The 24,028-nt window shown below is 41.3% G+C and overlaps 3 protein-coding genes across 6 annotated transcripts; 1 reads left to right on the top strand and 2 right to left on the bottom strand.

Moving 5' to 3' along the window:
- Positions 1 to 640: 640 nt before the first annotated feature.
- On the bottom strand, positions 641 to 4,595 carry LOC146391425 (uncharacterized). 2 transcript variants are annotated; one of them, XM_084924381.1, is made up of 6 exons: positions 4,222 to 4,587; positions 3,972 to 4,143; positions 3,503 to 3,584; positions 3,150 to 3,255; positions 2,707 to 2,864; positions 641 to 1,812 (listed from the first exon to the last, which is right to left on the bottom strand). In XM_084924381.1, the coding sequence occupies exons 2-6, from the start codon at positions 3,984 to 3,986 to the stop codon at positions 1,808 to 1,810; spliced, it is 366 nt and encodes a 121-aa protein (XP_084780507.1). In that variant the 5' UTR covers positions 3,987 to 4,143; positions 4,222 to 4,587; the 3' UTR covers positions 641 to 1,807. The 2 variants fall into 2 exon arrangements, with proteins under 2 accessions (XP_084780507.1, XP_084780506.1); XM_084924380.1 differs by having other exon boundaries at positions 641 to 2,864; positions 4,222 to 4,595.
- A 187-nt stretch (positions 4,596 to 4,782) lies between these two features.
- On the top strand, positions 4,783 to 7,835 carry cdca9 (cell division cycle associated 9). 3 transcript variants are annotated; one of them, XM_084924379.1, is made up of 10 exons: positions 4,783 to 5,503; positions 5,595 to 5,726; positions 5,800 to 5,837; positions 5,921 to 5,972; positions 6,112 to 6,176; positions 6,335 to 6,396; positions 6,892 to 6,987; positions 7,182 to 7,263; positions 7,465 to 7,551; positions 7,647 to 7,835. In XM_084924379.1, exons 1-10 carry the CDS (start codon positions 5,392 to 5,394, stop codon positions 7,665 to 7,667), a joined length of 747 nt encoding a protein of 248 aa, XP_084780505.1. In that variant the 5' UTR covers positions 4,783 to 5,391; the 3' UTR covers positions 7,668 to 7,835. The 3 variants fall into 3 exon arrangements, with proteins under 3 accessions (XP_084780505.1, XP_084780504.1, XP_084780503.1); XM_084924378.1 differs by having other exon boundaries at positions 4,784 to 5,503; positions 6,895 to 6,987; positions 7,623 to 7,834; XM_084924377.1 differs by having other exon boundaries at positions 4,785 to 5,503; positions 7,623 to 7,834.
- A 261-nt stretch (positions 7,836 to 8,096) lies between these two features.
- plin2 (perilipin 2) lies at positions 8,097 to 11,728 on the bottom strand. The gene is made up of 8 exons (XM_084924376.1): positions 11,665 to 11,728; positions 11,384 to 11,429; positions 10,959 to 11,154; positions 10,619 to 10,701; positions 10,163 to 10,448; positions 9,477 to 9,655; positions 8,982 to 9,098; positions 8,097 to 8,848 (listed from the first exon to the last, which is right to left on the bottom strand). The coding sequence occupies exons 2-8, from the start codon at positions 11,411 to 11,413 to the stop codon at positions 8,414 to 8,416; spliced, it is 1,326 nt and encodes a 441-aa protein (XP_084780502.1). The 5' UTR covers positions 11,414 to 11,429; positions 11,665 to 11,728; the 3' UTR covers positions 8,097 to 8,413.
- Between the last annotated feature and the right edge of the window lie 12,300 nt (positions 11,729 to 24,028).

Genomic DNA, 24,028 nt, shown 5'->3' with positions numbered 1-24,028 from the left:
CTGTAACTGCACAGCTGGCCTTGGTGGGAGCTGCTCACATGTGTCGGCTGTGTTGTTCAGCACATGGCAGCATACCGGTGGAAAAAAAGAAGAGATAGCTGTTACATCTAAGAAGTGCAAGTGGGCCATACTAAGTGAGGAGTCTTCAAAGAAAGTTGAGTATCAGCAAAGCAAGGACATCATTTTTAACAACTCTAAACAAAATAACAAAGAGAAATCTGCAAAAGATCATCCTGGCCTCCCAGCTTTCCCACCTCTGACTGCTGCAAGACCAACTGTATCATAACCTCTCCCAATGCCGCACACAAGAGGGGAAGATCATCGAACCTAAATTAAAATTGCTATGCTAATGCTATTTTTGTTATTAATATAATTCAGTGTTTTATATTGCACCTTACTACTGAAGCAAGTGGCTAGTTTGTAGAGTTTGTTCAGTGACAAAGGCAATAAAACTGTTTTTCTGATTTTGATTCTGATCTGTATCTGTCAATCAGGAATATGAAATGTGGTTAGTGGAAATCATTTGAGATGGATGTGAAGATCAAAAAATAGTGAGCATCTGCCATTCTCTTATTTTGATATTTGTAGGACAAGTAAAGCTTTCCCTTCGAAAGTCAAGTCCCAATAAGCAAACAAAAAGTGAGAGTTAATAATGTGTATTTGTTGTTTGAGATCATCAGTCACATCATTTTCATTTACATCACTGGAAGGGCACCACAGATTCAGATACATTTGTAAGCGCACAACATGCACCCACAATCTTGTCTAGATAGGTCACATCATTTTCTCTGTATGTCTGTGAAAGTTATGGGGACAGTACTTTGCAAGATCATGTACTGTTGACAGAGAACTCCTATTACTCTTTTATATGTATCCTGAGAGAAGCTAGACATCTGGTGTTCTGTGAGAATCATGTTCTTTGATTTCTCCAGTGCCTTCAACACTATTCTCCCCACGGTCCTGAAGGACAAGCTGGAGATCTCAGGAGTGGACCATCACCTCACTACCTGGATTTTGGACTACCTCACCGACTGACCACAGTATGTGAGAACTCAGGGCTGAGTGTTGGACAGGGTCGTCTGCAGTACGGTGGCCCCACAGGGAACGGTTCTGGCTCCGTTCCTCTTCACCATCTACACTGCAGATTTCTCCCACAACTCCACCCAGTTCTTCCTGCAGAAGTTCTCTGATGACTCTGCAAAAGTCGGCCTCATCACTGATGGGGACGACAAGGAGTACAGAGGACTGACCCAAGACTTTGTGGACTGGTGCCAGCTGAACTACCTCCAGATCAACGCCAGTAAAACCAAGGAGCTGGTGGTAGACTTCCGCAGGCACAAACATCCTCCACTGCAACCACTGAACATCCAAGGTATGGACATCGGGACTGTGGACAGCTACAGGTACCTTGGTGTTCATCTGAACAACAAACTGGACTGGACTCATAATTCACTCAGACTCAGGTCGTTTAGAGTGGAGGGCCCACTCCTGAAGACCTTCTATGACTCTGTGGTGGCCTCAGCCACCTTTTACGGTGTGGTCTGCTGGGGTGGCAGCATCTCTGCCGGGGACAGGAAGAGACTGAACAGGCTGATCAGAACGGCCAGCTCTGTTCTAGGATGCCCTCTGGACCCAGTGGAGGTGGTGAGTGACAGGAGAATGGTGGCTAAGCTGTCATCCCTGTTGGACAACATCTCCCACCCCATGCAGGAGACTCTGACAGCACTGAGCAACTCCTTCAGTGGCAGGCTGCGGCACCCACGGTGTGAGACGGAGAGATTTCGCAGGTCTTTCCTCCCCACTGCTGTCAGACTGTACAACAAAGACTCACACTGATCAAACACACACATCCACACATGTGCAATAACACTAAGTGCAATACTCTTTTCTGGCATCGTTGTATTTTTACTCAGTTGTATATAGAATTTGTATTCTATTTTTATCCTATTGTATATTTTATTCTATTTTATTCTACTGTATATAGTACTTTATTTTATTCTATTCTGTACAGTTGTGTACTGTATTTATTCTTATTATATTCTAATTTTTTGCTTCATAACTTTTGCACTGTCCACTTCCTGCTGTGACAAAACAAATTTCCCACGTGTGGGACTAATAAAGGTTATCTTATCTTATCTTTCCCATCCAGAGGAGACGAAACAAATGGAACCTTGAGGTCAAATTGCAATTACATATTTTACTGTGTGATGTAACTTGTACAAAGAGTAATCTACTCGGTTTCTCTAGAACTATTTCTAAACAATCTATGATGCAAACAGTCTTCTCAAAGCTGCTCTTCCGAAATGCATATGGCAGAGATTGTCTTAGGGATTCTCTGTCAGGCCACAACACTAGACTTGGCACCAGTCTACAATGCATCACACTGATACAGTGTTTGAAAAGCTTTTAAACAGTGGTTGAGTCAATTTTGAAATAAAAATCCAAAAAGTCAAAGGACAAGTTCATTCAAAGCTTCATTAACGTTGACATGTACTGCTGAAAACACGTTTAACAAGATTTAAGTTGGAGAAAAGGAGCCACAAAACGAAAAACTGTAATGAGAATTGTATATGTTGGTAAACCAGTAAGAACATCAACCCTTTTATCATCATTATGGAAGCTCATTTCATTCAGTGTAGTGTTACTCGTTTTTTCTTTCAGCAACACATTTTCAGTCCTAAGAGCTTGGAAACTGGAGGCGTTTACCACATGTATCAGTGCTACATAATAGAACATTCTCATGGAGAACAGGCTGGACATCATTTCGAGGTTCTTCATTGGTGAAGTCCTTCAAAAGCTGTGAGATGGGAGTTTGGTCTGCAGTAGGATTCTTGCTATTATCTTGGGGATATTCACTTGGTTGACTGGTGAAAACACAACAGAAGTATAGTAAGAGAGGTGTTAAGATGTAAACCGCATTTGTGTCAATTATTCTATTCCTACAGTATACTACTACAGTACATGATACCACTACTAGCTTGTACTAAACTTAGAACCCAATTGTGCAGAAACGTTGTGGTTTATAATTTTACCGAGTAGGATAAAGTGGGGATGAACAGATTAAGATCTTTTACATACATTAATTTAAGTATGACAGTTAGAATAAGAGACCAAATCAACATGCAACAGAAAGACTTTGATATATTCACCTTGGAGGGATGTCTTCTGCAGATAGCTTTATTTGCTCTATCCGTTGTAGCTTTGCTTTCTGTCTTCTGTTGAACACATCCAGTCTCATTTTTGTTCTCCTTTTCTCTGGAGATGAAACGTAGTTAAAAATAGATGGAATAAAGTCCGGACTCAATGGATTATCGTTCTTTCTGCCCACAAAATAAACATAAACATTTCAGTATTTCTACTTTAGAGCTTGCTAACTTAGAAAGCACGACAGGAAGCCCACAATGCATGCAACTATGTGGTTTTGCACTCATCAGAAACCACAATGATAGCCTAGTAAATAATGAAAATACTTATGTTAGAAAGCTTGTATTTGGTAACTTACCCGATATGAAATGATCGCTGCACAAGCGGAATCCGATGGCTGGAGGGTCCCCATCTTTCAGTCTTGTTTGGCTTACTCCTGCCTAGGGATGGGTATTGATAAGATTTTCACGATTCCGATTCCAGTTCCGATTCTGTTTAACGATTAGATTCTTTATCGATTCTCTTATTGATTCTTTTTTAAAAAAAGGAGAACACTAAGGTCGATTAGCTTAGAACTTTGTTTTATATCTTCTCTTTGAACAAGATAGAAATTTAGGAGTAACATGGCCTTACAAACCCAACAGTGAGATCTTAAGAGATCCAGCCTATGGCTCTTCCATGGGGTGTCACAGGGTCCCCAGGAAAAAAAAAATAGTAAAATAAATATTCTTCTGTAGCAATAACAAAGTATAACATAAATTATTCTGTAGCAATTACACAAGAATATCCAGTAATGTCCCTGCCTACAATTAAACACATTCACTTACCGAAAATCGGGGCATCTGCTGTGGCAAATAGGTGCAAGCCTTTGACCACAAACTTAGTCACTGCTCGGTGACATTCGTCTATCCTGGCCTGAAAGGAGACGCTACCGGTAAACTGCAGCGAGAACTGCCAGCATCTGAGCCAACCAGACTCTGTCTCTCTCATCATGGTCACCTAAATGCACAGTAATGGCAGGTTTTGTGATAAGGCAGATCGCGCTAACATAATATGCACTGTTAGTTGATTATTTACCTGCTGCATTAACGGGAGAGGACGTGCAAACGTTACCGCTGCTGCTGGGTTGAGATTCACGAGTCCGGAGCGGAATTAAAATTACGACATTCATTTCAGGTCATCGCGTGTTTTGTGAGCAAATGCTTTTGCATATTCGTAGTGTTTCCTCCCTTAAATGAAATATCTACTTTGCAAGTTGCCCTGTTGTCATCCGTTCTCGTAAAGTATAACCACATTTTTGAGCGTTTGAGCCGCTTAGGCGCCGTGTTTCCTGCCAGGTAAATGACGCTCCGCAACGTGGTGACGTCATTCGGGGCGACTGGAATCGATAAGGGAATCGTTTGTAAAAATGGCAAACAATTCCAAGGAATTGAAACAGTGGGAACCGGTTCTCAACAAGAACCGGTTTTCGATACACATCCCTACTCCTGCCTCTTTTAATCTTTCAATTTACCTCGCCTTTCCGCATCTTTGGGAATGCGGTAAAACGACGTACTGTTCTCCTCATCTATTTGTACAACTTGGGGCGAAACAGTTATCAGGCGACTGCTGCCAAAATGGGGGGGGGGTTATTGTCTCCCCAGAAACACTTCCGTTGTGTTTTTTCCTATTTGTGTTTTCGTTTTTCCTATTCCCGTTGTGTTGGACTAAGACTGTTTTTTTGAAGACAGATTTCCTGTACAATTTTGGAGAGTAAGACATACATACGGACAGTTATGTATAATCCGGATTATACATAAACATGTCAGATTTATGAATCTGGAACATGTCAGATTCACAAAGGTCACAATCACAGAGGTTTGTTTGCTGTTTTTCAACAAACCTCTAAAGTGAAACCTGAAAATCTGAAAAGTGACAATTACAAACTCTTGAGTAAATCAAGTGAATACTTTTCGGGATGTCCATTTCATAAAACAATGTCTTGTAAAACACTGCCACCCAGTGGTGAAATAAAAAAAATGTTGCAAATTCTGATTACAGTTAGTTTCTTTAACATTAGTTCAAGTTTTGTGGCTGATCACTGTGAAGTGTATCCTTTCGCCAAGCAACACGGTCAGCTCTAGAATAACCTCATTACTTCCACCCCGCTGCGCGCATGGATATCTTCATTAAAGTGCTGCGGTGTCAGGTGTTCGGCTGTCCAGTTATTTGGTCACAAACTCGAGTCCACCGAAGCATCGTGGGGAGATGGCGTCGCGGCGGACGAAAAACACAAGGAGCGTGCAGAGTAAAGAAGAGCTGAGCCGGGAATTTCGGCGCAGCAAGCTGGCTCTATTAATCCAACAGTTTGAGAAAGAAGGTGAGGTGCAGCCTCGCTGCAGCCTCGCTGCAGCCGCACCCACGTAAAGCGTCATACTTCATTTCTGACGTCCATCCATCTTTCCTTACAGCCCAAGAGCGCGTAAACGAGGTGGAGGCCGAAATGGAGAACACGCTGGCCACAGTGGAAAAAGTATTCAAAGTGGAGCTGATGAAGATGCCTCCTTCTCTTCAAAACACCCTCATAGGGGATTTAATAAGCGGTGAGTCCTCCGTGATTTTTGTTATTTTGAGCGTCTTACATGAACAACAACTACCGACTGTTTTCTCTTGTAGAGGAGGAATTCGCCAGTGAGGAATCAATAGCCAGTAAGGTGAGTTGGGTTTCTGGTTATAATCTGCTGTCTATATTTTTATTGTTTTTATTAATCATATGTTATACTTGGACCTTTTGCAGAATGAGTTTGGTGAGGTACCCCAGCCCCGCAAAAAGATAACCAGTAAAAGAGGTGAAATCAAGCTACATTTTTCCATTTTGTCCAGTGAGGTTAACAATTGATCTTGTCATAGTTAAAGACACAAACCTCAATTTCTCCAAGTTATTTTGGGTTTGTTTAGCTGCCACTATTTATACTCGTATTTTTGCAGCTAAATCCACTGATTCACCAGACCAGTCTGCCCCAACCCACAGGGTCTCATCCAAAACCTCAAAGGTAGGTGATGCAGCAGGTGTATTTGCACAGGCATGGCTGTCACTGTGATTTTAAACTTTCCAGTCCTCATTTAAAAAAAACCACGATCTCTGGGGAATAAAAGCAATTGTTTACATTTCTTTATTTTCTGTCTTCTTGTTTTGTGTCTTTGTGTTTAGGGAGTGAAGGAGACTAAAAGGACGAGGACATTAGTTTGTAGTAACAGCACTGGAAATCTCATGTAAGGATTAGGCTCAAAGTCACATAGTGCATGGTTATTTACTGCTCTGAACCCGATCAAGGCCTTATCCAGTGTTAGTTGAACTGGTTTTCTTCTTAACTGGTATGTTTGTCATTACTTCCACCTGCCAAGAGTTCTCAAAGATTTCTAGATACCCAGGAGGTAATGACATCAATGGAGCTCATTAGTTTGTGAACAGAGTTTAGATCATCAGAGGAAAATTGCATATAGTAGGATATATTGACTCTTTGATGGTACCACCTTGGTAACATACCAAGACCCCCAAGAGAACCCCTGACTGAATTTTTGTTGGTCACCAGCGTCAGTCTGAGCAGGTCATAAAACCCTCGCTAAGCACTTTTAAACGTGGGGTTGGCCATTGCTGCTTTTAGTTGGCATGGAAAAAAACACTTGTTCTACACGGGGAGTGGAGTATGCAAACAACCAGGTAAAATGAAAGGCCGTTCAGCTGTAACACCAGCACTCTAATTTCAGCAGATCCTCCTCAGTCATAACCAAGAGAACTCGCCGCTTGGCAAGTTGCAAGACCAACAACCTGTCCCCGCTGAGCCAGTCCAGACTTAAACTCAGGTCTGTTTGACGCCTTTGTTCGATCAGAAACATGTACTGCGTATGTTTTGTTTCTGGCTAAAACTATTTATTTTATTTTTTAATGCTCTAAACTGTGAAGTTTAGCTCCTACGTTGTTTTTAAATAGTTGGTGAGTACAAATACTGTCAGCTCTCATTAAAATGCACTGATGTGAGTTCTGTGTTGACCCGCAGGTCTGTGGTCTCTGCTGGTGATCTGCACTGTTCTACAGCAGGCTCTACTGCACATATCGCTGTAACCACAGCACAGGGACTGGTACTTTTTTTTTTTTTTTTCTTTCTCTACATTTCAGAGTCAAACTTGGCCTAAAACTAAGGAGTTTGTCCTTGTTCTTGAGTTCAGTGTATGGAGTCAGATTTTTGAATAAAGTGTTCCTTATGTGACCTGAGGTCCTGCGGTTTAACAGATTCTAGACATTGTTGATGTTTTTCACAAGTCAAGTGTTTCTCTTCATAGATGGTGAGCTTTTCTGAAGAGACTAAAGATGACATTAACTGGGACATGCTGGACGACGTGGCGCGGTGCCAGATTAAGAAGCTCTCGGTAGGAGAAGGCTCACTTCATTACAAACTGTACATAGAAACTCCATTTGAAACTGTTATGTCACTTTTCAGAGTCTGATAGATTATCTGTCACAGCGGAGTGGCTGCGACAGATGACCGAAGAAACCCAAATATCCCCGTGTCCAGGATGTCTGTCCAGATGGAGCTCAGAAACACATTTAACTTCAAGAAGTTTCTATTATACGTGTTCAGCTGTGCAGTGTATTTACAATGCATTTGTGTGGGTTTTAAAACTAATAAAAAAGATTTTAAGTGTTAATTCATGACTAAGTGCCAAATTATTTGTATGATGGTATTTCAAATGTGCAGTTGAGGTGTTTGTTTTTCCTTAAATGTGCCACGTGGAGTAAATGTTGTGTAATAGAAACCAAATGGGGACCAGTGTTATTGGGTAATTAACCTATTTAGGAATGTCTTTAAATGCCATCAGTGTGCAGGTTAAACTGAAGGTAGTATGGGCTAGCCCATGCCTAGGTAATGGCTTACACACATTTCATGATAGTAAAACTAGAATCAAGTATTAGTCCCCAAGAACTTTCAACAATAACTTGATGCAAACTCTGAACAGATTTCACACGTTTATACTGAAATAAGCACAGGTTTATTTTTCCAGATAAATGATTTGTATGATAATTGTGGAGAATGAAATTGCGCAATAGTTTTGTAGTTCAAGATTTTCAAGTTAATAAAATGTACTTTCTTGGTACTGTGGAATTACATATTTCAGGTTTTGTGCTAATACATTTGAGATTTAAAAAAAATATAAAGTAAAAGTTTACATACAAAGCTGTCAAATATTGCCACAAAATTCAGAATATTAAGCTTTAAATTGTAATGGATCACTACAGGGATTCCATCTCCACCTCCATGGGCTCCTCCCTCTGTCCCTGTGTAGAAGAGCTGGAGGATGTGGTGTAGGTGCTGCTGTCTTCAGATGCTGGTATGGGAGTGGGCTCGGGAGCCATCCGTGGATAGAAAGGTCCCACCAGCCAGTTGAGTGGCGTGTTGTTGATCAGATAATCCATGACGTTGTCCAGGGACTCTTTCATTTTGCTCAGCTGAACTCTGCTGCTGGTCAACCCTGTGTCTGGCAGGTCTCCCAGCGCCTTAGCTTTGCTGAAGTTGGCGTACACCTGTGAGGCCGAGTAGCCGAGGGACAGCGCCTCCTGCTGGATGTGGTTGGGGAGACCCTGCAGGCTGGAGACGAGGACAAGGCAGGTGGTCTGAAGCTGCTGGGTGAGGGAACGCGCTAGGGTCAAAGTGCGGGACTCAATTACCTGCATAGATGGAGAGGAACAGATCTCAATAAGTTTTCATTATTTTCCCACTTTAATTCAATAAGATAAGTGCTGTGTACTCTACCATAAGTGAATCTTATGGATAATATTTTATCTCAATGTAAATCTTTACCTCTGCCTCATGACAGTTCTCCTGGTTTGGACTACTGGACTTCCATGCAACCAGGGAATTCAACTTCTTGTTCACCATCTGGTTAGCACTGTCAATGTTCTTTCTGCCAACCTCAATCTGAAGAAAAACACAGGAAACGTTTATTTTTTTTTTAAGTCCAAAAGCAGTGAAAGGACAGAATGGCTCTATCATCTGGATAATAAAATGAACCAATATTGGCATGATGACTGATGCTGGCAAACAGTGTGGCGTTTACTGATGTCAGTGAATGTGTTGTGTCATTGCTTTTTAAGGGTTAAATATTCAAAAATGGTCTAAATACTGTATATGTGACTTTAAAACATACTGGTTGTTTGTATAATGAACATTTCTTTGATATCCAGGAATAAAAGAGTAAATGTTATAACCTCCCCTCCAAAAAACAAAAAAAAGTCCCTTCCTGTGAATCTTGTTCCTTGCTCATTATGTTAGTGTGTGTGTGTGTGGGAGGCCCACCAGGTCAACAGTGGAGTTCAGCTCAGAAATGAACTCCATGCAGCGCTGCTTGCGATCTCGTATCTGGACCACGGCTCTGCTGTACGCTCTCTTGCGGAGCTTGGTGGAGAGAGAGCCCAGGCGGACGTAGTAGCTCGGCTCCTTGTTATCAAGGCTTTTCACAGTTTTTGCCTCCAGCTCTGTTATAAGGCAGGGAAACATGAAAAATCCCAGTCAAACAACAAACTATATAAAGTTGTCTTGTTTTTTTGTTTTTCTTAAAACCTAAAGTGTGGACAAGTGTAAAAACATTAGTTGTACTTGTTCACAACCGTGAGAAGAGATCGGTTGAAAGAATCATAGTATCAAGACTGTTTCATAAGCCTCAAAACACCACAGCTCAGCCTGATCAGCTCTTTTAATATGTAGTCACCCAAACAAGGCGCTAATGCAAATTTACACACATAATGTGATCCGGTCAGCTTTTCTGGAAACCGGACCACTAACTGAACTTTGTCACATCTTGTTACACACACAAGTTTAATCTTCCTAGCTTTTATTTGTATTCTGTTTATCTGAAAAACAAACTGGAGACAAATCCACATTTTAAATTATATGTAAAAAGTAAATAATTAGAAGTATTTCCTTAAATATTTAAAGAAAAATCTATAGAGGCATTTTTTTCTTTGTCTTTTGATTCCACTCACCCAGCTCAGCCTCAGTCATAGGTAAATACTGCTCCACCAGACTCTCGGATGTACTCAGGGCTGTGTCGACTCCGCTACTGATGAGCCGTGCCACTCTGCTCTCCAGTACAGTGCTCACGCTGCCGTTGACGACAGCTTTGGTCTTGTCCACCCCACCGTGCACCGCGCCCCTGGTTTTCTCCACAACGGTGGTCAGAGTGTCTGAGACCGTGCCCTTGGCACCGGACACTGTGCCCGTCACGACATCTTTAGCAGTGGTTACTACATCCTTGGCATTGGACACAATCTGAGGAGGTCCACATGCATTTTTATTTTAGTGATTGCAGCAAAGGATGAGTTTAAAGTTTGTGAGGAAACAGCAATTGTGAAAAATGGGACAAAGGTCACGGCTGATAACCGAGGAGATTAGCACATTTCACATTGTGAAATTGAGCTTGCTGATGAATCAATGCATACCTGCTCAGAGGGCTGGTGAAGAATCGGCAGGGTTTTCTCAATCTTGTCCAAACCTTTACAGGCAAGATCATTGGCCATGGCAACTATAGAAGAAAAAACAAAAGAATGCTTAAGATTAAATAAAGTAAGTAAATGTTCCTTAAAAGTAAAACAAGTATAAAATCTAAACCATATCAGAAGCTATGATGCTTATTTCTGCCTGATTATAAGTGGGTGAAAGGTCGCAATGCCTCAACGGCCTGACTTGAAATTCCGGTTTCAAAGCGTGACTCAGTTTAATCATCCCTGCAGTTTCACTCTGACCTCCTCCCACACCTACAGATGGATGAATGCTTCTTACTCTGAAGCTCCAGCTTGTCGATGATGGGTGAAGCAGTGGTGAGAGCCACTGAGGTGATGGTGCGGACTCCTTGCTCCGCGGCCTCACACACAGTCTTGATGTACGGGTGGTTGTCCTTTGTGCTGGAGTACACACTGGACACCAAGCCATAGGTGGAGCTGACCAGAGGAAGGCTGGCGACCCTCTCCACCACACTCTGTAAAGCCAACAGAAAGAAAACAGTTAACGTAGAAGTCTACAAACTCAGTGTAGTCTGATCCAGAGAGTGTCTCCGAACTCGTTTAAACATTACGGAGTGCTATTTTGTGACGGGCTATCGGCGTAAACCCATGGTTTTAAAATTGTAAACCACATAAGACATTTGAAAGCATAGTTTCACGAAATTTACTTAAAACTACAGTACCTGAGGCCAAAAATTAACTCACCTGAGTTGGAATAACTTCAGCGGTTGCCATTTCAGTCCAGATAAACCTGCAGACAAAGAAAATCCGATTTAGTTCAAGAAAACAACAAACACGTAGAATCACGACATTTTACAGCAGATAAACTGGAGGTTGTTACTTCCGTATTAAGTTCCATAAAGTTTCTCATAGTTAGCTACATAATAATAAACGCTCAAGTGAACCTTCTACCGATAGAAAGGCAATGTAACTGTATTAAACAGCAGTTAAAACACATAATGAAACAGATACCAGTGGACACTTACCGAGTAACTTAACTATTTCCAAACGGTCAATGAGCTGACTGATACTGCGCGAGCAGGCTGTGGCGGTTTTTATGAGCAGCAGCTATCGCGAGATCTAGCTGTGACGTAGCGTCGCTACTGCTTGTAGGGTAAAGGTAAACGGGGTAAAAGTTTGGTCGGGGAATTCCTCTGAAATCAGCTGTCACATGAACAGGCGGTGACACAGTTCAGCCCATGGTTTCATCTCCTTTCAGCAGCCATTCAAGTTCAGTGACGACACTTTTTAAAATGTACATATTTTTAATACAACAGCAGAAACAGTGGCTCCAAAGCTGTGAGTAGTCTACACTGAATATGGCTGCACTTCTTTACCATGGGTCCTAGGAAAAGGAAATACATGAAAGCCTCTTCACCTTTTCCCCTACAGTCTCCAAGTACAATACACAAATGACAACGTACTGCCTTTTAAATTATATTTTGTATAAATCATCATAACAGTCAGTGGTCCAGAAGGCTGTTGTTCCTGGTAGTTTGTGGTAATTTAAAAAAATCCAAACTGTTTGTTTTGGTCATGTGAATCCTTTAAATATAATACCAACTGCAACATTACAGGTAAAACTGTCATTTTAAAAATATTATTTGGCCCCTCTACGATTCCCTATTATATTACATGATATTTTGCTTTAGCGGTTACACTTCCCAGCAAACGTTTATTTAATTAATCATTTCCAATTATCACAAAGCCAACCTAATGAAAAATATTGTAGCTGTTGGCTTTTGGAGACCCTTTGGGGTCTGCGTGCAGTAAATCAGTCTTGCGCAGGCTCAGACTTGGCACGTTTTTCGGGATCTATGTGAGCCGGCTTGATTAGCTCAAACCCACATCATCTACATGGGACCTGCAACAGTTCACCAATGCACTGAGATTAAAGGAAAATAATTGGCAATACAGCATGAAATATGGCCAAATGAGTCCATACACACACGCCTAAGTATCATTATGTTTCGTGCAGTAAATAAATGTTTGTATTTTGTTGTTGAAAGCAAAACATTATCTTATCATTCAGTGTGGGGATAGTAACTACTGGCAGAAGCCTGAAGGGACAAACAGGATTTCAGTTTGTGGAGTTAGAGTGTATATACAAACCACACAATGCACGTTTGAGTTATGTATTAAAAAACTGAGGCCATTTTCACAGCAGACTGGTTTTTGTCACCACATGGGAAAAACTAGTGTTCCTAATGTTCATCAGCTGTTTGTTAGTGTGATGCTACATAAACCCCCAAATTGTAAGTCATTTCACAGTTTCACAGTCTTTATTACCCAGTGATTGTTAAAATGAAGATTGAGTAGAAGTTAAAAAAAAAAAAAAGTCACTCCAGGGCCTTTTTAATTCACCGTCAAAGTATTTTCTCACAATGCAGAGAGGCCAGCTGTATATTTGCTCTCATGCAACGTCTAAGAAAGATTAGGGGATTTCTTAAAAATGATTGCAAGACATTTGACCCACATGTAACCTCTCTTAATTGATTTCTGACTGTTGTAAAGGCTTGAACAGCGCCGTATGTCAGTGGTCTACCAGCAGATAAACAGGCCTGCGTTTGCCAGTCGCTCATCGGAGCCAGATGTGTGGCTCTGGTTCGGATCTGCTTGCCAGTGTCAATGCTTATTTCTCTTTTGGTACGTGTTATTAAAATGTGAATTGAGTGTTAATGCAGTTTTGTTGGATGCAACACATTTGGAGGCCAGATGAGGAAACATGGGCTTAGCTCAGATTCCTCAGCTGGTTAATACACTGGGACCCTGGATTCAGCAGATGGACCCGTAGGGCCTATTTATCAGCCTTCATGCATTTTAAATGGACCCATATGATCAAATAAATGTTGGCTTCAGGAAACAACAAGATTCTGCATAAAGGACAATAAGATCAAATTTTTACAGAATAACTATATAAGAAAAACGGAATAACTGACAATCTATTGAAAATGTGTCACATGTTGGGTTTAGTTGCACACTTTAGTTGCACAATCCCACCTATATTCAGATACCACGTTGCACTGGACATTGATCAGATCATTTTTAATTGAACACGTCATGTTCAGGTGATTGCCCAATTTTATGGCACTCAAAGTACAACCAAGAATAATCAGCGTGACATGATGAAATCTATACTTAAGGTTTACAGAGGTGTAATCTTTGGCTCACTGTGATGTTATAGCATGTAAAGGTGCATTAGGGTTCAAAGGGTTAATGCTGTATCCAAATGAATTAAATGCTGGCTCATCACCAGCACCAGAACACTGTTTGAAGTTGTATTATGTTTGTTGGATGATTTATTTTTTTTAAGAAAACCCAAAATCTACACTTTTTAAAAAGTACACTTAGTTCATTTACAGTTTACTCATGGAGTGTACCACTCTGTTTATTTAGAATAAAATGTATTACACAAAAAAGCAATGCACTTAATATTTTGTACACAATTTGTTTCTGCTACTGTAGTATAATAATCATATTTCCCATATCTACTATAAAAATGATTTTCAGTTTCTTATGGAGTAATTTTATTTTGAAAGTCATCTTGAGTATTAGGAGTCATACTCTTTTGTGAGGATACTTGTTTATATGTAGTTTACATTATGATTACTTTAAGTCACCGCAATGAACCAACTCATGAAATCTGAAATACTGAGTCTTTAAAGTCCCAGTTCAGCTGAGCAGGATGTTCACACCACGCCAGCTTGTGTAATTCAGAATGCAGGGTTATTCTGGTTCAATGTCCTAACTTTACCCCTTTAAAAAAATCTCCTGACTCTCTTCCAGGCTTGAAGGGGAAACTGTCCACTCTCAGTACAGACAGGATTTCACAACAGAAGCGCCTCATGTTGGAAATGTTGATGAAATGTTCAAGGAAGATGGAAAGAGAGTGTGAATGAAATGACGCTGAAACTCGAGGAGCAAACTGCTCCTAGTAAATAGTAACAGGAAGTGAATGTTTGTGACCATGTGCCTGCTTTTTGCCTTTGATCTGGTAACAGCTTCTCTGCTGTTCTTCATGGATAAGAAAAAGAGCAGCTAGATGGTGAAACTTGGACACAACTAAGTGGCAGGACAATAATCCCAAACATACATGAAAACTGGTTTTGGGATGGCTAAAGAAAACTCACATCTAGCTTTGGGAACAGTCTTCCCACAGCCCAAAGCTCAATCCTATTTAAAATTTGTGGACTACGTTTAAAAGCCGGGTCTGAGCCAGTAAAACAATCAATTTAAATGAACTCTACCAATTCTGCCAAGAATCCAGCTATAATTTTTCTAGAAACTTGTCGATTGCCACCAAATATCTGGGTGAGATGCAACTTGTTGAGGTGTATGTATCACCCTGCATGTATACTGGGATTAGAGAAAATCCAAAATAACTTCAAACTTTTGTACTCAGATCTTGTATTTTATAAGTCATTTAACATGTATGCATATGTATCATTCCAACATGGAAAATAATATAATTAAAACCCCCAAATTACCATGTGATTTATCCCCATTCCTGACCACAACTCTAGTATCTCACACTTGATGGTACTTACAGGTTAAACCCACTAGATGGCACCAATGTAGGCAAAATTAACACTCAAACTAAACACTGTGGTGCTTCTGTTTCTTGCCTTTCCCCAACTTGTTTAGTTTGCTGTACTTTATTTAGTTTTATACATATATTACACATAATTTCTGTGGGCTAAAGTCCCTTTTTTGGTTTGGGAGAACCCCGCCCCCCAATTCCTGGCCAAAACAGTGATGGAGTGATGGTGCCAAATCACAGCAGGGATTTGGCACCATAAGCACCAGAATTCTGTACTCATATTTTGGATGAATGGATGGATGGACCATCCATCCATCCATCCATCCATCCATCCATCCATCCATCCATCCATCCATCCATCCATCCATCCATCCATTCATCCATCTTCTTCTGCTTATCAGGAAGTACAATTAGATGAATACATATTAGCCATTTGAAACCCCAGGTATTCAACAGACATGTTGATAGCTTGAGAGGGAAGAGCTGGTAATGAGCCGAGTCTGCTGCTTCTCTCAGCTGACATGAAAAGAACGATCACTTGTGGCAGTGAGGGGACAGAGTCTGGCAGGAGGAGACTGGAGATCCTCACATGGCATCCCTCTATTGTGCCCTCAGAGACAGGTAGGGCTGCTGGCAGCATGCCAAGACTCCTGGCTGGGTAACAGATACCTGTGGGCTACTGGGAAAGTGTCACACCTCCAGATCACACACAGCTAGAGGCGCTGTGTGAAGAAAGAGTACAGACAGGAAGAAAAGAGGGAGAGTGGGTGAACTTTAATGCTCTTTAGATCACAAGGGAAAGAGGCAGAGATGGTGCTTTAAAGCAAAGGAGAAAGGAAGTGACATGTCTTAGGTGTAGTGGTATGCTTTGGTTCACTCTACACTCGAGCACAGCAGCCAATTTAAATACACCTTCTGCCAGACAGTGCCAGCCAATAGGTGTCTGCTGCTGTCAGTCAGACAGTGCACTGTGGGTTCTTTAAATACATATTGCAAGCTTTGAATTTCAAACGACTGAGTTCCCCAGGGCGACCCATAAACACCTTGTTTTTAATGCATGTTTTGCTCCTATAGTGACTGTGCTCATTTTTACTCCCCAGGTACACTTTGGAATTTGATATTAATTATTATTTCCTGTGTACTCAAAAATATTTAGACCTAAAATGCTGACTTTAAATAATTTAATCACATGTTTTGTAACATAATAACAATGTAAAATATAGAATTTAATGGAATCTGGTATTTAGGGGATATAATCTTTTTTTTAGTCTAGGACATAATTTTGTTTCAGTAAAAATACTTTTAATAAAGTAAAAGGGAAAAAATGATAGAGTTCAGGAAATCACCGTTGAAAAACATTTCATATTAGAACAAAGGCCTTGATTATGTAGTTATAGGCTGCTGGCTTCCTGTTTGGCCACTTGGGGGCAGCAGAAACTGCTTGAAAATACAGCAGATTATCCCTCAACCTTCAATTTCCAACAGATGCTAACCAACATGAACATTTTTAAGAGTTTTATTTCAAGGATAAAAGGACATAAATAACCCCAATTATATATTTTTTAAATTAATTATATTCAATATTCACCCTTCTCTCTGTTGATTTCTATTCTTTCTGAGGGCCCCCCAATCTGTTAGCTGCTAAATGCTATCATTGCTGTTTGGTGCTGAAAAGGCAGCAGAAGAAAAGGACAGCAAACCAGTCAGTATGTTTTAGTCCATAATCATAGGTAGGTTGTCACCACTGTCCTCTCTCCATATAAAAAGATTAGCAGCTTTAGGCTAACGTTTTTAAAAAAAAAAAAAAAAAAAAAGAATAGCAATTTCTACATGTTTTTAGGTCACTTCTAGTCTATTTTCGGACATTATACCTCAGTCATGCAGCTGTTTGCTAAAAGGCACCCATTATCTTTTATTGCTGCTTGTGTTGAGTCAGGTTAAAGCATACCACTTTTGCTCTGTTTAGAATTACAGTCTTCTCTTAAATGTGCAAAAATGGCAACCTAATACTTATTGTTACAGGCAAACACACACACATACACAAAAGACATTCCCCGAACAGAGCTGTCGTCATCTCGATCAAGTAGAGGTGGACTAAATATTGTCCTTACTCTTGCCGAGTGAATTTACAGGAGAACCTCTCCATCTGGGGCAGAAATAGCTACATAAACTTTTGTAGCCCTGCTGCTAAATTTGGATCTGCTTTCCAGCTTCAAACCAGCCCCGGAGCCGGAGAGGTCCCGCACGCAGAAATAAATGACATTTTAACAAAATGATGTCTGCCCTCTTGAAATAACCATTACTTCAGCCTTTAATAAGCAGCGGATCTGCACGGACAGTATGCGTTTAGCAGGGCAGCGACTGCTGATTTACTGCAACATTCTGGGCAAGTTTCTTATTAAGCAGGGCTCTGCGCACCTGTCAGATGTGATCCTCAAATAATGACTCTGCCTCATTAGACAGGACATCTAAATAAACCCTCTACATTTCCCATTGTGTGGCCAAAACTACACCGTTAAAGTAAAACGTGAGAAAAGGTCAATATTTGCAGCCTGGTTTTTGAACTTTATAACCTCTGCATTCAGGCAGGGCCCCACCCGGACCCCCACTTCTCCCACCTTAATGATGATTTTCAGTAATGATTTTCTCAGAGAGAAGAGGGGGAAAGAGGTCTCACATTTCATAGTTGGGAGACTATTGCTGTGGTTGTTGACCTGTGAGGCACAGATATAATTGCAGAGCTGGTCAATGAGCACATACTTTGAATGGGTCAGATGGCAGGTCAGACAATGAGGCTTGTCCCTCGTGTGGCTCCAACACGGTCCCACATGACCCCACCATGTTTCAACAGTATCCCATCACAGAGCATTTTCACAGAGCCGTGCTGGGATTAGCAGGCCGGCTGTTTGTGCTGGCAAAGGGGGAGCGATTCACAGCTATATTTTCTGGGTGCCGTAGCTGACAACCACGGCGAGTCCTCGTAATTATAATATAATTGAGAATGATCTAAAACCCAATGTCCTCGCTGTGCCGTCCGGGCCAGTGTTTACAGAAAACAGCTGCTTAAATAGGCACTTAGAAGGAATTAGAAAAACATTTTTTTACGTCCCAGAGAGTGAGTACGTCTCTGTCTGTGTGCAAGTGTGCATACATGCGTGGGCTGGCTATTTGGGCACCTACACAGACAATCTCTTTGTTTTGGAAGTGTTCTCTTAAGTCTTCGGAGGCAGACGGGAGCCAAGAACAACGTGGGAAATGGGCTCTTGCTTCATTTCTGCTTTCTCTCCAGGCTTTTCCTTTGCAGTCTCTCTGTCAGCTGGCCTCCAAAGCAGTACCTGAGGCGTGCAGAAAGCTGAAGAAACCAGAGAGAACGAGGTTTGGACACGAGAGGAGTCATAATGGGAACCGAGTGGCAGCTGACAGCCAGGCCAAGCTGTCTGTCATCCGCCTCTCCTTCTCTGCCTTTCTTTTCGTCTCTCACACATACGTCGTCAGCAGAAGGCATGCACCCAACCAGACCTCTGTTCAGGTGGTCTCTGTGGGTAGCCAGGGCTGTGCTGAGCAGCACAGGACACTGTGAGGTCCTTGGCCTGCAGTGCTGAAGTGTTGCACGAGCATCAGTGTTTGCCATTCATAACTCCTTTAAAAAAAAAAAAAAAAAATATATATATATATATATATATATATATATATATATATATGTGTGTATTCCAGGAAATAAAAGAGATGAGTCATGCGAATGTCGATGTTCTGACACAATATCAAGCACATATGTTTACTGGCATGCCCTGAAAGCAGTGCAAAACACCTGACTATTTAGTAAGTGCATCTAACTAAGATGATTCATACTTTAATAAGGGGAAGCCGTAAAAGTTCATTAAACAAGGAAACAAAAGCAAAATGAGGTCTCTTTATATGCGGTCAAAGATGGAGCCTCAGTGTTCATTTCCTTCATGTGTTTATAGAAATTGCTGCAAAACTATATTTAGTGAGTTAGATTTTTTCACCCGGCTATCACGTATAAGTGAACACCATTCATTTTTAACTGATTTTAATGAGTCAGTAGCTAAATCCAGATAGATTAAAAAAAATCATCCAAAGGTTAAAGCCAAACATTTGAAGCTCTAAGGCTTGTTCTCTAAGCTGCTCTGATTCAGCCCTCCTCAGCCCACGCTTGCGATATTGCAACATCTCTTTGAATCGGGTTAGTATAGCTGCCTGAATCCCCGCATATCCCAACGCTCTCAGCAGACTCTCAGCTGTATCACTGCAACATTTTGGTAGTACAGTATTAATACTTTAAGACATATCACTTTCCAAAGTTAAAGAGAGTCTACCAGTGAGACCCCCACGTTTCCCTTTTAGGCAAATTTGCCAAGCGCGTATTAGAGATGTAGTATAATTTGTTCTTTACTCTATAGATGACAGGTTAGAGACTTATTCAAAAGGCTTTAACCTGTAGGGTAAGGTTATAAGTTAATCCTAGAAGGAAACAGACTTTTGATGTAATTTGCTTTTGTGCATTCATTAAAGTAAATTCCTTAAATGTTATCTCCAAGCTGAATGGAGGGGTTTGGTTTCTCTTGGCGGTAAACAACAAGGTCAGTATACATTTCATCTCTGAAATCTAATCTTTCTTTTTTTCTGTACTTGATATGTCCCCCGTGTTTATAATGACAGACTCCATCCTCCTCATCACTGAGGATCTTGACAGTGCACGCATTTCTGGAGGCATGTTCTGCATCCTTTATGTTCTGGAGGCCTTATATTTACTTTGTGTTTACATAGGTGTCTTATTGGATTCATGTCAGACAACGTAACTGGCCAAATTCATAGTTTGCAAGATTTTTCCGTCTTCAGAAGCTCTCTCTGATTTTGGCAGGGTGTCGTTGCCATGCTAGAATATTCTGCTATTCTGGGGGATTATTGCCGTCACCTTGCCAGCCAGTGCTTTTGTATATCTGTATATTCGATATACCACCGAAAGTCTTCATATTTGTCAGTATTCTTTTCACCTTCAGTAAAGTTTAAGCTGGCACTTTTGTGCTGAATGCAAAGGAAGGTTTCTTGGCTTGGACTCTGTGCACAGAGGATGACGTAGCGCAGTGTCACACAAACTCTAATTCCCATTGATATCTCATGTGCCAAGTCGAAAGGCACAGCCCCGTCTGCTTTTCAAAGCTAATATGGTGGAGTAGTGCACTGCAGTGGCCATGGCAGAGGATAGTTACTGCAGCGCTGATAAGAGGTAGACTGGCTGTCTACACAACATAATTACTGCTGCAACTGTGTTTCAACTGCGTTTTGGCTGCTCACCGATCTCACTGTATCCAGGTCTCTGAAAGCTCTCAATCTGATTTTTCAGTTCCTCTGTCTGTTCTGAACTTTTGTATATTTCATGATGTAAAGTTACTAATGTAGCCCGTAGCTCCAACTTTGAGGACGTTCTAGTGTTTACAGGTACTTTTTATAACCATATTCATGCCATGTATACTAACTGGAAGTTGTAGTTTTACCCCATTTTATTCAGTGATGAATGTTTTTAAACTTTGATTGTTTAATTTTTTTTTAAAGGTGAAAAACTGCAAAGTGTGGTTTATAATTACAAATTAAAATGATATGGGTATGATGAAATTGTTAGTGGTATTCTTGCACTGTTTATATATATAAAAGTATGTGCCTGGTGTCTAACCCAACAATAGCAAGGATAACACCCAACAACCAAGACTTAAATAAATGTTTTAAACAACAGATTCATGGGTGTAAAATGAATAGATGACCAGAGAAAGCTGTTGCCAGGCAGAGGCTTTCTAAAAGCAGCATGAGTAAAATCAGTGCCTGGGTTTTAGAGCGCTAAAACGAGGCAAATTATCACAAAGACAAAAGAGAAGGTGAAAATATGCTTTTCCACTTATTTTCCCATTCCCCATAGATATTTCATCCTATTTGCCCTAAATAACACAATTCATATCTCCTGCCAGCATCGGGGCTGTAGCAGATTTACTGTAACAATAGACTCATCTACACCAGAAATGTCATTTTCTGCTGCCCTGTCTCTTTTCTAATAGCTGCTTGATTGTGTTTGCTGAGCTGTAATATCCATGGAAAATCTGATGAGGACATATCAGATACTGTATCACAGGTTACTGCTTTCATCAGAAAACGGGATATTCTAGATGTATGCGGTATGGTGCCCTAATCTTATTGTACCCCAGCCAACGTTATTCATCACTAAGCTGTTCAAGCAAATTTTTTGACTATTCATCAAGGATCATATTTAGCTTCGACCATAAGCCAAGATTTGTATGTAATTAGATACTTCCTTAAAGAGAAAGCGAGAGGAAAACAACAACAACACCCTCAGTTTCTCAGGCAGGCTGACTGATCACTGGCTGCAGCGCAAAGAGGGTTTTGCCCACTGTCAACATTTCTGACTGGTTGTTTGTGGCATGATGCCCTCAGACAGCATGCAGTGGACACAACATGCCCGATGGAAGTCAACGCCTGCAGTCTGAAACAGATCTTTGCTGACAGACAGACGGACAGACAGACAGGTTACTTTACCCTTAGCGGGCCCGGCATTCCCGGGACGCTGAGGCCCTGCAGTGGCAACGGCTTTCGTTTCCTTTGGAGTCTCAAGCATGAGCACACACACGTACAAACACACACGGACCGATAGCGTGCCAAATTCCACGGAGCCATAAAGGCAATCAGGATTGATGAGACAACCAAGTGGCGTTAAACTGCGTGCAGAGGGGGCTTTGGAAACCAGGAGCCACAAAACATGAGTTTATGTGCTCTGTGATGCAGAAGTTTGACATTTTGGGAAGTTCTTAGGTGGATTCCGCTCTTATCTTGTCTAGTAAGTAATAATCATAGTCACAGGCTACTTAAAAAAGGTTTTACCACTTTAGGAGACAGCCTTGCTACCAGCTTAAAGCCTCTAAATTTACTATATGATGCCTCCTGTAAATAGCAAAAAGGTGTCGGCTGTCTTGTCTAATCCCCCTCCTTGAAGATCAGTAAAACATATACTATACTTCCAAAACATGATTGCTTTGGTGGAAAAATAAAAAGCTTTAAAAATCTGCTTGCTACCTCTTTAACGCAAAATCTGGTGTCTTGTGAAGGGCATATTCTTTCCGTGGTATCTGGCAAATTCCCTCCCCTCTCTTTGAACACATGTGAAACGCAGCTCTTTGACTCTCCGGCCAAATATCACTGACCTAAAGGTTGGAGTCAGCTAAAGTGAGACAACCGGGTTAGTCATATGCTGAGTGCTGACCTTCTCTGAGTGTGTTTAGCCAGGAAAACCCCACACATACATGTACTGTACATACTGTGGCCCCATTTTCTGCTCGTAAAGTCATGCCGGTTGCGTGTTCATGGAACGTAATAGGCGCTTCTAAAAACGCCCAGAAGCAAGAAAAAAAAGTGTCACTGAGCATTCAGGACATCGTTGCATTCAAACAAAAGATCCCAGCTAAATGACTGTGATTAGCTGCTGCTTCGGCCTCTTATTTGTCTTCCCACACAGAGAAGTCCTGTAAGATCTGTTGAGCAAACAACTTACAGATGCCTTTTTGAAGCATGTACAGCCTCTAAAAATACATTTGCGCCCCAAGGCAGTGATTTTGCAACTCTGCTGATGGGAGCTTTGAGCAAGGGATCCCAGTGAATGTGTCCATCAATGAGAGTAACATGAGGATGTAGCTTAGCCATGCACCGCCAGTCACAGTGAATGTAAACTATTCATGTCTCCGAGCATTATCGGCCACTTGGTCTGACTTTGTGGGGTGTCTGCGCTGCTCTTCGGGTACCAGGAGGGGTGGTCAGAGTTCATCGGGACGCCCTGGAGTCTTTCCTCTTTGTAAGACATGAGCAGGTAGGATTACAGTTTCAAGCAGCTATTAAGGATGATCATTTAACCCCGAGGTGGAGAAGGAAATGATTTCAACTCTCACCACAGTCTTCAGGTAAAAACCTCCCCCCACCCCTTCTCTCATTCTCCTTTGGAAATAAACATTTACATTCTTGTGCTCAGTGTTTTAATAGAGATTAAGCTGAATTTAAGCCTGCGTGTCAGGCAGCAATTCAGGTAGCTCATACCATACATACCTGTGCTATTTTTTGCCTCTAGGGGCATTTCTTTAAAGCTCGGCTGAGGACAGATGACATTTTCTAGGAACGTTGTTATTACGGTGGCCCTGGACATCTTCAAAAGCGACAAGTGAGCCTTAATGCCCCACCACTGCGGGCTAGGCTTCAAAGGACGAGAGTGTCTCTCATTTTAATGAAGGTACGGGATCAAACGGAAGAGGAGTTGCCAGCCCGAGCCATCAATTATAAAACAAAATTCCTTCTTTGTTGAAGTGGAACACGTTGCGGCTCTTTTCTGAGTCAGTAAGAAAAAGAAAAACATTTAAAATGACGTCAAAATGCCCTCCACAGTGATTTAGCTGTTCGCCTGGTCCAACTTGAATTTTATCTGTTTGGGTTAATATCCGACCCCAGGTTGGACACACATTAAGAAAGTATGTGATGTTCATGTCCAAGGATACAACAGACCAATATCAAATTCCACAAAAAATATGACCCACTTTAAATGATTCATTAAAGCAATGACATGGGTCTCATCAGGCTAAACCAGAAACAACCTCAGATTTCAATCATATGCCAGCAAAGGCCAGGGCTATGAACGTCTCATTCCATCTGGTTGATCTCAGTTCTTAAGCAGTGGGAGCCTGATTTAGATAAAACTCTTCCTGACCTTAAATGGCACATGGTTGGCAGCATGGGATGCCTAACTT

Source organism: Perissodus microlepis, chromosome 3 (genome assembly GCF_051167445.1).
Source record: "Perissodus microlepis isolate ML-2025 ecotype Zambia chromosome 3, ASM5116744v1, whole genome shotgun sequence".
Lineage (NCBI taxonomy): Eukaryota > Metazoa > Chordata > Actinopteri > Cichliformes > Cichlidae > Perissodus > Perissodus microlepis.
This window is presented reverse-complemented; position numbering and strand designations above follow the sequence as displayed.

Coding starts and splice junctions, on each gene's coding strand:
- plin2 (XM_084924376.1), bottom strand. CDS start 11,413: ATGGCAACCGCTGAAGTTATTCCAACTCAG. Junction 11,155..11,383: donor CTGAAGTTATTCCAACTCAG/GTGAGTTAATTT, acceptor TTGGCTTTACAG/AGTGTGGTGGAGAGGGTCGC. Junction 8,849..8,981: donor AGAACTGTCATGAGGCAGAG/GTAAAGATTTAC, acceptor CCATCTATGCAG/GTAATTGAGTCCCGCACTTT.
- cdca9 (XM_084924377.1), top strand. CDS start 5,392: ATGGCGTCGCGGCGGACGAAAAACACAAGGAGCGTGCAGAGTAAAGAA. Junction 5,973..6,111: donor AAAGATAACCAGTAAAAGAG/GTGAAATCAAGC, acceptor GTATTTTTGCAG/CTAAATCCACTGATTCACCA. Junction 6,397..6,891: donor AACAGCACTGGAAATCTCAT/GTAAGGATTAGG, acceptor CTCTAATTTCAG/CAGATCCTCCTCAGTCATAA.
- LOC146391425 (XM_084924380.1), bottom strand. Junction 3,585..3,971: donor AGCAGATGCCCCGATTTTCG/GTAAGTGAATGT, acceptor ACCCATCCCTAG/GCAGGAGTAAGCCAAACAAG. Junction 3,256..3,502: donor CAGCGATCATTTCATATCGG/GTAAGTTACCAA, acceptor TTTCATCTCCAG/AGAAAAGGAGAACAAAAATG.